Here is a 12,037-nt window from a genome sequence, read left to right as displayed (position 1 = left end):
CCGGGGAAAACAAAAAAAGTGAATACACTTGCTCCCTTCTGATGGGCTTGCAACGGAAACATTTATTGTTCTATTTGTCCTTTCCAGTCCAGTCTTCCGTTATGAGCCATCGGCTGATGAAAGGTCCGTACGGAAGGAAGAGCATTTGGGGATTAGTATCTTTCCTACCTCTGCTATAGCTTAGCTGGCTAATTGACATACGGCGCCCCAGGCTTCTTATATTGCATTGGTTCGTGTGGAAACGGTGGTTATGGAGTCCTGGTCAAAGAGATGAGAATGAAATTGGCTGGTATTTGTGTAGATTTGAGTCTTCAAGTGAAGTTACCGTGTGGCTGTCTTGCAGAATGTGAGCATGCATTTTAGCGCTTCAAGCTCGATTGGCGTCGATGGCGACAGTGCGTACCGAGTGATCCAACAAAGACCTAGAACACTCGAGTGCCGTGAATCTCGGCTCCGCCTGGGAAGGAGCGACGAATGCTAATCTCCTAACCTCGTTAGGAAGTCACAGGGTGGCCCACGCCTGCCGCCCCAGCGCTTTCCATCCCACCACTGGTCACTCCCACCCAACTATCTCCACAAGTGACACGAGAGCCTACATACTCAACGCCTGTGGCTTACGGCATGCTGCCCATCACTAAGAAACGGCCTCAAGGTGAAAGTTCCGATATTTGCTGCCTCCCAACTTCTCGCTAATGCACCTCTGACCACAGCTGGCAAAGGTTCCCTCACTCGCAAGGACAGCAGCGACTTCGGCGCGGATGCCAAGTCCAAGGAGGATGATCGCGTCACAGAGAGCCAGTGAGCTGAAGACTGCACGCCGCAAAAGAGGAGAAACGTGAAGTCAAGCCAAACTGACACTTTCGAGTTTGAGTAGAACGTTTCGCCGCGCGGCAAAGACGGTCGACGCCTCCTCGGCCGAAGATTCGTTCTTCACGCAGTTCAGAAACGGCCTGGACACAGACAAGTGCAAGCTTCTGAGTACCGTCGAGAAGAGACAGCAGGATGCGTGAGCCTGCCGCTCTTCTATGGGATCTCGGTGAGCTCACTGCTAATACTCGGTAGGATCGACGAAGATGCCGTTTTCCGCCGCCAACTGCGTACTCCCATCGCCGGCGCTCTTCGTCCGCGCATTACTTCTGCCCAAGTCAACCCAACCCAACTGACAGCCGGCAAGGCGCCAGAAGCAGCGGCAGCATCGACTGCCGCAGCCGCTTGTCCAGTGGCGGCGTCTGGCACACGGATCTTGCAACTTTCCAAACAACTTCTGGCGTCCTACGAGGAAGCGGCCAAGGCGGTCGACGTCTGGAGCGACATGCTCGAAGATGATGGTGGTCGGCTTGGCGACGGCTGGCCGAAAGACGTCGAGAAGCTGCGCGGCTTGCTAGATATCGGATACCGAAAGGCGCAGGATGACGTTTTCAGGGTGTTGCAGGGCTCTGATGGTGATGGCGGTAGCGAAGACAGAGACAGCGGCGGTGTGGGCAGAGGCAAGAAGGATGCGCAGGAATTGGCCGCCAAGGAAGGGCCAAGGGCGGATGTGTTCTTCGGAGCAGACCGGGACAAGCGGGAGGAAAGGGAGCGGTTCAACGTGACGCAGTCACTGTGCGAGGCATCGCGGGGAGTGCTTAGATTGAGCAGAAACCTACCGTCGGAGCTGTTGGAGTAAAGTAGGCTCTAGCGGTGGGCAGTTCAGGGACATGGCAGGAAGATGGGCAGGGTCCACGCGGACACGTGGGGATGATCACTCTAATTTGCTAGTCCACGGTTCATACGGCGGTGGCCATGACGCTATACTGTGTAGTGATGATTTTTGCAAGGGTGATGGCGTCCGTTGTTTCATGCCGGGGTGTGGCGGTGCCGCTGGAGGAAATGACAGCGGATACGTCATGGCTGGCGTCGCGACGCGTTGATACGCTGAGAGAGAAACCTCAAAAATGAACAGCGCAGGCCCGACGGCCGCGGGGCAAGCTAGCTTTTGCCGCATGATCGCTGTTCTCGAGGCTGCAAGTGCCCGCGCGCCGGCTAGCCCTATTCCGCGCGTAGCCTGCCCTCGCAACGCGGCAACCAATCGTGTTTACACCAGCCCAACTCCCATTCAAAGCCACCCGCACCTGCGCAAGCACCGGCAGATCACGAACACCTGCTCCCGTCATCCGCCAGCTGCACTGCCCGCCCGTTTTGCACCTTTGCTTCCAGACTCGCCGCTCCACGTTGCCGCCTCGAGCTTTTCACCGTCGCCGCGCCATGCTGCCGGCCCTGCTTTTTTCCTAGTAACGGTTCGCTCAACCACACACCTGCTGCCCAAACGCGCCCTGGTCAGCCTCGTTCCACACAACCGTCCGACCTCCACGACGCCCACCGTTGGATAAGCACGAGCGCCCAGCATCTGCGCCGCCATGGTGAAGGCCGACCCGAAGCGCAACTACTACGCCGACCTTGAGGTCGCGCCTGACGCCGACGCAGAAGAGATCCGCAAGCAGTTCCGCAAGCTTGCCCTGAAGTGGCACCCCGACCGAAACCCAGGCAGAGAATCAGAATGCGTGCCCAGATTCCAGGCCATCCAGGCCGCACACGAGATTCTCGGTGATCCTGCCGAGCGCACGCGCTACGACCTCGAGCGCAGGAAGAGAGGTGGCGGACCCGGAGTCTACACGCAGAGACAAGCTCCCCCACGTGGCAATCCCTACCAAGCTCACTCCCACTACCCCCCGCCGCCTCGCCGTACAGGTCCCCAACGGCCTGGAGCCACCAGCCAGCAGAATGCGGGATCCGCTTATACCAACGCGTCGGCTTCGAGCGGCGCCAGTCGGTTCTCGAGTTTTCCGAAGCCACCGCCGACGCAGAGGAAGGACGCTGACCACCAAAAGGCGAATGTGTTCACAGCGTGGCAGAACATGAAACCGAAGGCGAGCACGCATACCTCTCAGGCCGAGTCGTCACACCAGCGAGCCAAGTCCGCGTGGGAACAAACACAGGAGGCCAATAAACCCGGCGTAGGCCGTAGCCAAAGCAACAGGGTACCCAAGAGGGGCGGTTTCGATCCTACCACGCCTGGTGCGGACGAGCCTCCGGCCGCAAGCACCTCCTCGTACTTCACGAATTCCAACTATGGCAGGCCCGTCCCTCCGCCTCCGCCCCCGCCTCGTGACCCTCCAGCAGCGCCGCCTCCGCAGCCGTCAGTAGATCCGTTGAAGCAGTTCAAGGAACAGTTCCAGCAGGAATCAACTTACCCGGAGGGCATGCGAACAAGGACTCCGTATAATTCATCTAGCGGCGAAAGGACCTTTATTGATCCTGTGAGACGCTCTGCCAGCCAGCGAAGCTCTCCTCAAAGGGACCCCGGCTCAGCCCACGCCGGTGCAAGCGGAGCATCTGCTGCACGTCATCATAGCGCCAGTCCTCCTAGGCGGAAGGGCAATGCCACACGCCCCTTCGCCATGTACAGCTCCAGTGAAGAGGACGAACCGCCGAAGCCTACTCCGAAGGCATCTCGACAGAACAGGACTGGAAGTGTCGGCGCCAACAGCCAGTATACTCAGAACAATGGCGTCAATGCTAGTGATATCAATGGTGGCATGGGCCAAAAGAGCAAGTCATCAATGTACGACCATTTCTTCCCCGACAACCCAGACAAAAGGAAAATACCCGTCACTCCCACCATCGAGATTAGGCCTATCTATTGGCCCTACTGGGCAGTGCCGTCTACCTTGTCACCAAAAGACCCTTCTCAGAAGATTCATGCAACTTTGGCGGGAAAAAGCAGAAAACGCAGTGCCCCGAACAGTGGCCCTCCTTCCTACCCTTCTCAGCGATACTGCAACTCGAAACATGCTAATTCAGACGCCAGCTTTAGCTTTCCTATCGACACGGACACCTTTGCGCAGACGGACGGCGAGCAGTTCAAGAACAGCAGCACGGAGAATATCAATACAAAGTTCTCTCCTAAGGATTGGCATGGAAAATTTGAGGGCAAGCCAGACTATTTCACCAATCCGATCCCTGCCACCGGGAACCGTGCGAAGAAGTCACCCACGAGACCGCCGAGCTCGAGAACGAATAGTATGCAGAATCTCTCATCTACGACTGGAGCCCAGATGCCTCAGCCGACTCCTCCACTCACAGCTCAAACCCCCGGCGGGGAGGCTGGACCCGTCAGGTTTTCGCCAAATGAATGGGCAAAGACGTTCAAAGATCCGAGCTTCGTCTTACCTACGGAACCGCCCAAAGCAGCATCTCCGGTGAAGGGACCGGCACCGATGCGAGGCAGGAAGCAATCCAGGACACGTCCCGCTGGAGCTCCTGTCAAGCCAAAGCCGGCCAGTGTGGCCGATGCTGATGAAAGTAGTGAGGGTGCCGAAAGCACCAACGATGCAGCTGCGACGGATAGCAGCGCAATGGATATCGATCCCGTGCCACCTGCACCTCAGACTAACGGAGCTCAGCGCCCGAAGATAGTGCCTACGCCGATCTCTCAGGCTCGCGCTGCTCAGAGGGAACAAGCGCAAGTCCATACTCAAGCTAGACCACATGAGGCGGACGAATCGCTTCGGTTCAAAGAGTTCGCGAATGTCGCGCCGTTCACGTCAACGTCGCAAGAGGGATTGAAGAATCTGAATGACCTTTCGCAAAACCTTCCGTTCGAGTCTCGTCCGGCTGCAGCGCACCCGACACGGCCAGAAGAGCCGGCTGCGCTTGCACTTCCGCTGCTGCCCAAGGCTCCAGAGGTGCCGAGCCAACTGACCATGAGTGTCTGGAGAGAGCAACTGCCCAAGATGGCGGCTTACGTTAAGGCATTCCATCAGTTTGACACGCAAATACTCAAGCACTTTGCAGCACGCCGGGATGAAGTGGATGCGATGGGTGTGCCGGTAAACTGGCTGGGCGCCATGGGCGATTTGACGACGACTGGGGGCTTCAACAGCTACTTGCGCGGCATCAGGGAAGACGACAGAATGCGGGAGCATTGGAAGGTTGGTTGGGAGGCCCACAGAAACACCATGGAGCTATTTGAGGGAATGCGGGCCAGAGTGCTAAAGGGTGGTCTCCCCGCTTGAAAGCAGAAAGGTATGACGGAAGTTGCGGGAATTGGTGGGGAGAGCTGCAGTGGATTGGGCGGCAGCTCGTTTGAGCCTACGACGCAACGACTACCCACGACTTGATTGTCACGAAAAGATAAAAATCCGGACGACGACGAAGGACGACAGCCTTATTTTCTTCTGTGAACCGGGCGCAACCTTGAGGCAGGCGTCTTCCGTGGTGGTTGTTCTGGTTCTCTCAACCTTGAATACCCCCCTCTTTTTTCTTTGCTCTTTTCTTATTATTGTTGCTTCTTGCTCGTCTCCTCTCGCGACCCAATCGATGGGTTGCATCTTCTTGAAGGACGCGCGACAGAGGCTGGGTCGGGTCACTCCCATTGCAGTCAGCAGCATCGACGATTTGCGGCCAGCCAAGATCAAGAGAAAAGCGCGCAAGTTCGGTGGGCACGGGTTGGGCAGGGGGATGCAGGGGAGACATGGCCCTGTTCGCGATATTTGACTTTCAGAAGCAACGGCTTATCTCGGAGCAGCAGCCGGTGGGGCTGTTGCTGTTGGCCGAAGGCTTGGGGTCTTGGGTCTGTCTGTAGGCAGGCAGGCGATAAGGTAGCAGAAGCGAGTGCATAGACGAAATAATAGAGACGATAACATTGGCAATGTGGGGTTTTAGCTGCCGCATTGCACGGGGCCCACCAGCCACACGCAAGCGAGTCGTCAGGGCCGACGTAGGCCTCATCTCCTGACGGGCTGCACCGACGTCGATGCGCGCCCGGCGAGGGGTGGGATGGTGGTTGGTGGTGGGCGGGCGGCGCATGATGAGGCTGGACGGCGGCGAGGACAGCGGCAGGGCGGGCGACAGAGAGGCGCATCAAACGCGTTGCGTGCCAGCCCGCGGCGGTCCCTAGATTTCAGTGGCGGCAGTTCCTCCCCCACACGGCAGCGCATGCAAAACAGAGCAGGATCAGCCGGGGGCGTGGCGCGTCCGCGCAGCGCTCAGTGGCTTGATGGGCGATGTGCGGCAGGGGTGGCGTGCGACCGGGCGGAGGGGAGGCCTGTCGTCGACGCGCAATGCGGTCCGCTTCCAAGACGCTGCAGCTGGCTGTCAGCTTGCTCAACCGCCGCTCTCCTGACTCTTTTTTCCTTCGCTCCTTTGCTCGTCTGTTCTGTTGCCTGTTTCAGCACGTAAGGGATAGATTCCGGTGAGCATCCCAATTCGCCTGCCTGGCCTCCTGCCTGCAACGAAACAAAGGGCTCCACACCACATCAACGTCAATCCCTCTCTCCTCCTTCTTTTCCTGCTGCCGCGTCCCCCTCCACCTTCCTTCCGTCTGATCCGCCGCCTTCTCCTCCGCCATCACTCCCGCCCATGGCCCAGTAGGCCGCCCCCATATCATCCCAATCCGCCTGCCTTCGTCATCCGCTGTCGTCATGCTGTTCGACGAGAGACAGCAGGTCCCACTGGCCCAGCGCCTCCTGCTGGTGCTGAAGGGACGGAGGGGCAGGACCCTCGTTCTTGGCCTCTTCATGGCCGTGCTTTCCATTTACTTGCTTTTCGATTACGCCTCCGAGGTAGGTGTTTCCTTATCCTGATGTCATCTTCTGTCAATGCTTGGTTCGTGCTGACAGAGGCTACAGACCAGCGAAGAAACACACACTCCCTCCGAGTCTTGGAGTCATTCGAAGCCCGACACGGCGCAAGACGCGGCTTCAGCTAACCAAGACACTGGGCATCATGTGCTGCCCACCTCGACATCGTCGGCACCGCCGCCATTGAAGACCAAGGTTGGCCCTACCTTCCACCTGCTCATTCCCGCCACGGACGCCGACTCGAATTTCTGCCGGACCGTCCTTAGTACCATGCTGCTGGAGTACCCGCCGCCCACGATTCTTGGCTACTCCCGGGGCGAGGAAAGCACCATTACCGAAGTCGTCCACGACCACCTGCAACACACTGAGGCCATCAAGGACGAGGACCTGGTTCTGATCGTCGATGGCTACCGTTCCTGGTTCCAGCTTCCCGCATCGGTGTTGGTGCAGCAGTACCAGGCCGTCCTGGAGGATGTCAACGAGAGACTCAGAAGTAAGTACGGCACTGTGAAGGCTTTGGGTGGAAAGCGGGAGACGCGGCCGTTGTTCCGCCAGACGGTGCTTTGGGCTGCGGATGAGCATTGTTGGCCGGTGTTGCACGGAGATGTTGCCTGCTCGGCTGTTCCCGAGTCGCCTTTCTTCTGGGACCAGAGCCCGTACGCCAATGCCTCGGAAGAGGCTTCTGCATATAATCCCAAATTCGTCAATTCTGGAACCGTCATCGGGCCCGCCAAGGATCTCCGTGCCATCTTCAAGGCGCTGATGCACAAATCTGCCACGCCTTACGGACACTTGGACCTCCAGCACACGCTACAGACGCTGTACAGCGAGCAAGAGCAGGCGCGTGAGCTGATCCGCCGCTACAACCTGGGCATGACCGGCCGTATGCGGGAGTGGTGGTACGGCCTCAACCCGAGCGAAAAGCCGCTTCGCAAGACCAACATCACAATCACTCCAGGCAGGAGCTACGAATTCTCCATGGGCCTTGACTACAACAGCACGCTCTTTCAATCCATGTCTCCGCCCCACTCGTTCAACGGTGACATCGACTTCATCAAGTCCGACTCCCAACCGCGTGATAGCTACGATTCCGCCTACGCGACGGTCAACCCGAAGACTGGCTTACGCACCTCCTACTCCTCGAATCCGAGTCAGAAGGATCCAATCACTTTACCGGAGGCCCTCCTTGATCAACCCTCCCCATACACTCTCCCTGAGAAAGACGCCAGCAGCGCCGCGATCCCTGCGAACATAAACACCGGCCTGACGATTACGCCCGAGCTAGACGACCTGCCCCCGGCCAAAGGCGCTCCTTGGGGTAAGCTATCACTCGCCCACAACATGCGGGCGCGCTCCGTGCCGGCAACGCTATATTTCCCATCATTTGCTTCCATCTCCAGTGGTGGAACTCGCTTCGCACGGGCGACCAACGACAACAGCAGCGAGACGACAGATTCGGGCGACTCGGGGGACTCGTTGCAGTTCCGCGACCCACGCGACCAGCTGTGGTCGAGTATGTGGTTTCAGCCGAACTCCCGGGCGCTTCTGCGACGGTACATGCGGCAAAGCACGGTAAAGGCGTACGAGGATGAGGCCGATGACGTAGGCGAGGAGGCAGCACACGAGCGGTGGTGGCGCAGTGACCAACGCGGCGGGCGCGGCGGCGTGTGGACTGAGACGGGCGAGTGGCTTGCGTGGGGCGACGTGTGCGCCGGCTTCGAAGAGGAGGTGTTTGATGATGGCAAGGGCGTGTGGCTGGGTGAGGTCGGCAACGCGGCAGGCGAGGCGGAGCTGGTGGAGGTCATTGGCGATGATGAGGAGGATGAGGGGGAGACGATTCCCCCCGCGGTTATGGACAGAATCGGTGGTGGTGCATTCGAAGGACCTACCGGTGGCGGTGATGGAAGCGATGGTGGACTGGGCAAGATCGTTCAGCCAGGACCGGAACCAGAAGTCGTGGATGCTGACGGGGATCTGGTGAAGGGAGAGGAGGGAGATAACAACCTGTCGGGGGGAGAAAAGACAGAGAAAGAAGATGACTTGCTAGACTTCGTTGGCGAAGTGTGGGACGAGATCAAAGGCGCCGAGAAGGACCAAGTAGAGAGCATGGACGATGTGCTAAGGCAGATTGACGAAGAGATGACTGAGAGGTTGGCGTAGAGCCACGCGGATGAATCTTGGCTTATTTTTCACAACGATCAAGTTTGGGTGCAGGGTTAGCGTAGTTCTTGTTTGGGGCGGTGATCGCCTATCACCGCCTCACTAATAATGTTAAGACTTGAATCACTCACTTCATCTCACTTCACGTTTGCTTTCACCTAGAGCCAAGCATCGCGCCTTCCATGCTGTTCGATTTGCTGCGGCCTCGTGCCTATGTCTGCCGGAGTGCCTCCGGGCTGTCCTTAAATATCTTCTATCTCCTCGTCCTCGCCATTCCCTTACATCTTTCTTCTCCACACCACTGATAGTTCTTGAAACTACCATTCACCATCCAGACGACCGCACACCAACCCCCATTACCCCACTGCTCACTCTGAGTCTACAGACTCAACCCACAAAAAGTAAGTACTTAAGACCTGTTCACAGAGTGATACAGCAGTGACTACGCTCTAGTGCCTACCTACGACGCTCTGGACATGCACCTCAAGGTGCACATCGACATAGACCACCACGGGAAGACGGTCAACAACGAATCCATCGACTTCGCGTTGACCGAACAGCCGGCGTCAGTCTTGACCATCTACGTCGATGGCTCGACCCATGCCGACATTATCGGTTTCGCAGCCGTCTGGAAGGATCCTACCGCACCCGTGGCCGAGCACTGGGTCCACGACAAGGACAGCCGCATTGTCCCCATCCAGAACAACCAGCAGAACGTCGGCGACGAGGCGGAGCTGAGCGCCATCAAGCTGGGGCTGAGCAACTCCCTGCTGTGGCGCCCGGCCGGCGTTGACACCGTTTACGTGATGTCAGACTCGCGCAGGATGCTGGACCAGGCCAGGAAGTGGGTGGAAGGCGCGGATCCCGCCGCCGCTGGCCGGTACGAGCCGATCCTCGTCCAGATGAAACATCTGGCGGAACGCCTGCACGGGCAGGGCATTGCCGTGACGCTGCGCTGGCTGAAGAGCCGGTCATTCATAGATGGTCACGACATCGCCGACATATGGGCGAGGATGGCGTGCGGCGCCGACCCGGATATCACGGGCCAGTACCACCAGCGCCATCACGAGATGAGACGGCTCGTCTCAAACCAAATCAAGTGGGAAAGGGAGAACGAGGACCCCAGGCTAGCCGGTAAGTTTAGGGATCAATTCCTCTTTCCCCAGAAGTGTGAAGTTTGGATAATGCCCCTCCTACAATTACCTACAGATGAACTTGCCGCCCTGGAGCGGGAAACGTGAAATCCGGAACAATGATCTCCTTCAGGAGCTGCTGCAGCGCCATTTCCAGCACTAGCGATAGCCACATGTTCCCTTTCCTGGTTTCTTTTCGACTCGTTTGTTGCTGTCGGCCCTGGAGGTAACGACGACGGCGACCACTCCTCCTTTCGACTTTGATTTCCTTTTTCGGCTTTTTTCTCTCTCATTTCAATCGACTGCACGACAACGATTTCTGTTGGGGAGGAGGGGGTTTTTCCTTTACGACGACAACAGCGATGTGGATGGTTTCTCTTTTCGGCTTGCTTCTTCACAGGAACGCCATTCCAGATATTCACAGGCACTACCAACCTCAGTTAGATATTACTTCTAGTGACGATTATTGCCTGAGCTACCCATATACACAGAGGCAATGTGTCGGGTTGTGTTCGACTCACAATACAAATTTCACTCTAAGCCTCCGCTCAGGAACTGCCGTTGCGCCTCGTCTTCCATCTTTACTGCCTGCCCGGTGTTGAATTGTCACCCCAGGCGCGTTGGTGTTGTTTTGTACCGGCGTTCATGCGGACATACACTTCCGGTCCGATCCTCCAGCTGTCTTTGGGTTTCTTCCACTTGACTGCAGTCTCCTGGGTCCTTCTTCAGATGGGTCCCCAGATCCGCGCAGAAAGACTTCCAGGCGGCGAAGCAAACGCACACTTGCAGATTAGATACTGGTGCGGACGACCGCTGCTGAAAAACAAAAGCATCGAAATGTGAGAGCCGGTATATGACGTGAGCTCGAATTGTTGTAACAGTCAGAGTCAGACCTGATCAACCGTCTGCGCTAGCTTGCTGCCACATACACCGTGTACGTCTTCCGAAGGTTAAGAAGTGATCGGCAACGGAACTCTAAAAAAAGGTTTTATCTGGCTGTCGTGGTTAGAATAACGCACCGAGTGAGAAAACCAAGAGAGGGGAGCAGAAATAACACACGGGGCCGTACGTGGGCATCGTGGGTAAGATGTCCTTCTTTTAGTCCGTCCAGCGGAATGTTTTTTCTCCCACCGGAGAGAGTCATGCAAGGATAAGAAGTAATAAAGTTTTATAATCCGGGCTGAGTACTTATAAAGAGAAGAAGAGAAGAGGTAGGAGAGATCCCCCTCCCCCCAAAAAAATCACAAGAATCATCTACAGTTAGTTCCGTTTCCCCCTTAGTGAACCATAGAGAAAGAAAAATGAAACGGGAAGAAATGAAAAGCAAAGAGAAACAAACGAGAAATCTCACAGCCTGTTTCATGCTATATTCTCTTCGCCACCGGAATGGAACAAGATAAGAGAGCAAGGAGAAGTCTCACGTCAGCCTCGCCTTTTGAAAGCATCTTTCACAAAGCAACGCAGACAAGCCCAGAAAAGGAAGCAAAGGATAAAAAAAAAAAGACCAGGATCGGAAATAAGATCAAGGATACAACAGCAACAACGCTTTGCTCGCTCTTCTTTTGTTTTTTGCCTTCCTGTACTTTGCAACTAACTGCTCAAACTACCAACGGGGTCACCGTTCGCTATCAACGCTACCTTCCTTGTTTAAGATGCCCGGGAAAAGGATGAGAGAGTGAGTATAAAGGAAACAACAAAAAAAAGGAAAGTGACGAAAGAGACAGACCAGTTCCCATTGCCGTGCAACCCAAGAACGACTTTCAAGGAAAACAATTGACAAGGAAACATTCCCCCGGATAGGAAAAACATCTTTGTAATAAGAAGAAAAAAAAATATGGGAAGAGCGCCCATAACAACCACAAAAGAAAAGAAAAGAGCAGGTGACTTATTTCCAACGCCTCGAACGCCGTGCGCTGCTTAGTGGATGATTGATGCGATTTGGAGAACAAGAAGTGGAAATGGATTGACATAGGGAATAACAACCAATGGTGATACGGTGATGTGTGAGAATCAAAACATCGCTGCGTTGGTGGTATGTCATGAAAACAACAGAATTGGCGGGGAAACCAATGTGCAAGCCGACCCCAACGGTTGCAATGCCCTGAGAAAAAGGATGCGAGGTGT

General features: G+C 56.2%; 4 protein-coding genes across 4 annotated transcripts; all 4 read left to right on the top strand.

Moving 5' to 3' along the window:
* Window positions 1–621: 621 nt before the first annotated feature.
* SLS55_003395 (uncharacterized protein) lies at window positions 622–1,666 on the top strand (the record flags this gene model as incomplete). The annotated part of the gene is made up of 4 exons (XM_066774870.1): window positions 622–652; window positions 711–798; window positions 875–1,006; window positions 1,063–1,666. 4 exons carry the CDS (start codon window positions 622–624, stop codon window positions 1,664–1,666), a joined length of 855 nt encoding a protein of 284 aa, XP_066634989.1.
* Window positions 1,667–2,396: 730 nt separating this feature from the next.
* SLS55_003394 (uncharacterized protein) lies at window positions 2,397–5,054 on the top strand (the record flags this gene model as incomplete). The annotated part of the gene is made up of 2 exons (XM_066774869.1): window positions 2,397–3,256; window positions 3,392–5,054. 2 exons carry the CDS (start codon window positions 2,397–2,399, stop codon window positions 5,052–5,054), a joined length of 2,523 nt encoding a protein of 840 aa, XP_066634988.1.
* Window positions 5,055–6,461: 1,407 nt separating this feature from the next.
* SLS55_003393 (uncharacterized protein) lies at window positions 6,462–8,780 on the top strand (the record flags this gene model as incomplete). Its single annotated transcript, XM_066774868.1, has 2 exons — window positions 6,462–6,602; window positions 6,669–8,780. The coding sequence occupies 2 exons, from the start codon at window positions 6,462–6,464 to the stop codon at window positions 8,778–8,780; spliced, it is 2,253 nt and encodes a 750-aa protein (XP_066634987.1).
* Window positions 8,781–8,962: 182 nt separating this feature from the next.
* On the top strand, window positions 8,963–10,021 carry SLS55_003392 (uncharacterized protein; the record flags this gene model as incomplete). Its single annotated transcript, XM_066774867.1, has 2 exons — window positions 8,963–8,967; window positions 9,217–10,021. The coding sequence occupies 2 exons, from the start codon at window positions 8,963–8,965 to the stop codon at window positions 10,019–10,021; spliced, it is 810 nt and encodes a 269-aa protein (XP_066634986.1).
* Between the last annotated feature and the right edge of the window lie 2,016 nt (window positions 10,022–12,037).

Source organism: Diplodia seriata (genome assembly GCF_021436955.1).
Source record: "Diplodia seriata strain FDS-637 chromosome Unknown scaffold_3, whole genome shotgun sequence".
Classification (NCBI taxonomy): domain Eukaryota; kingdom Fungi; phylum Ascomycota; class Dothideomycetes; order Botryosphaeriales; family Botryosphaeriaceae; genus Diplodia; species Diplodia seriata.
The sequence above is the reverse complement of the archived record's forward strand: the minus strand, read 5'-3'. Positions and strand labels throughout refer to the sequence as shown.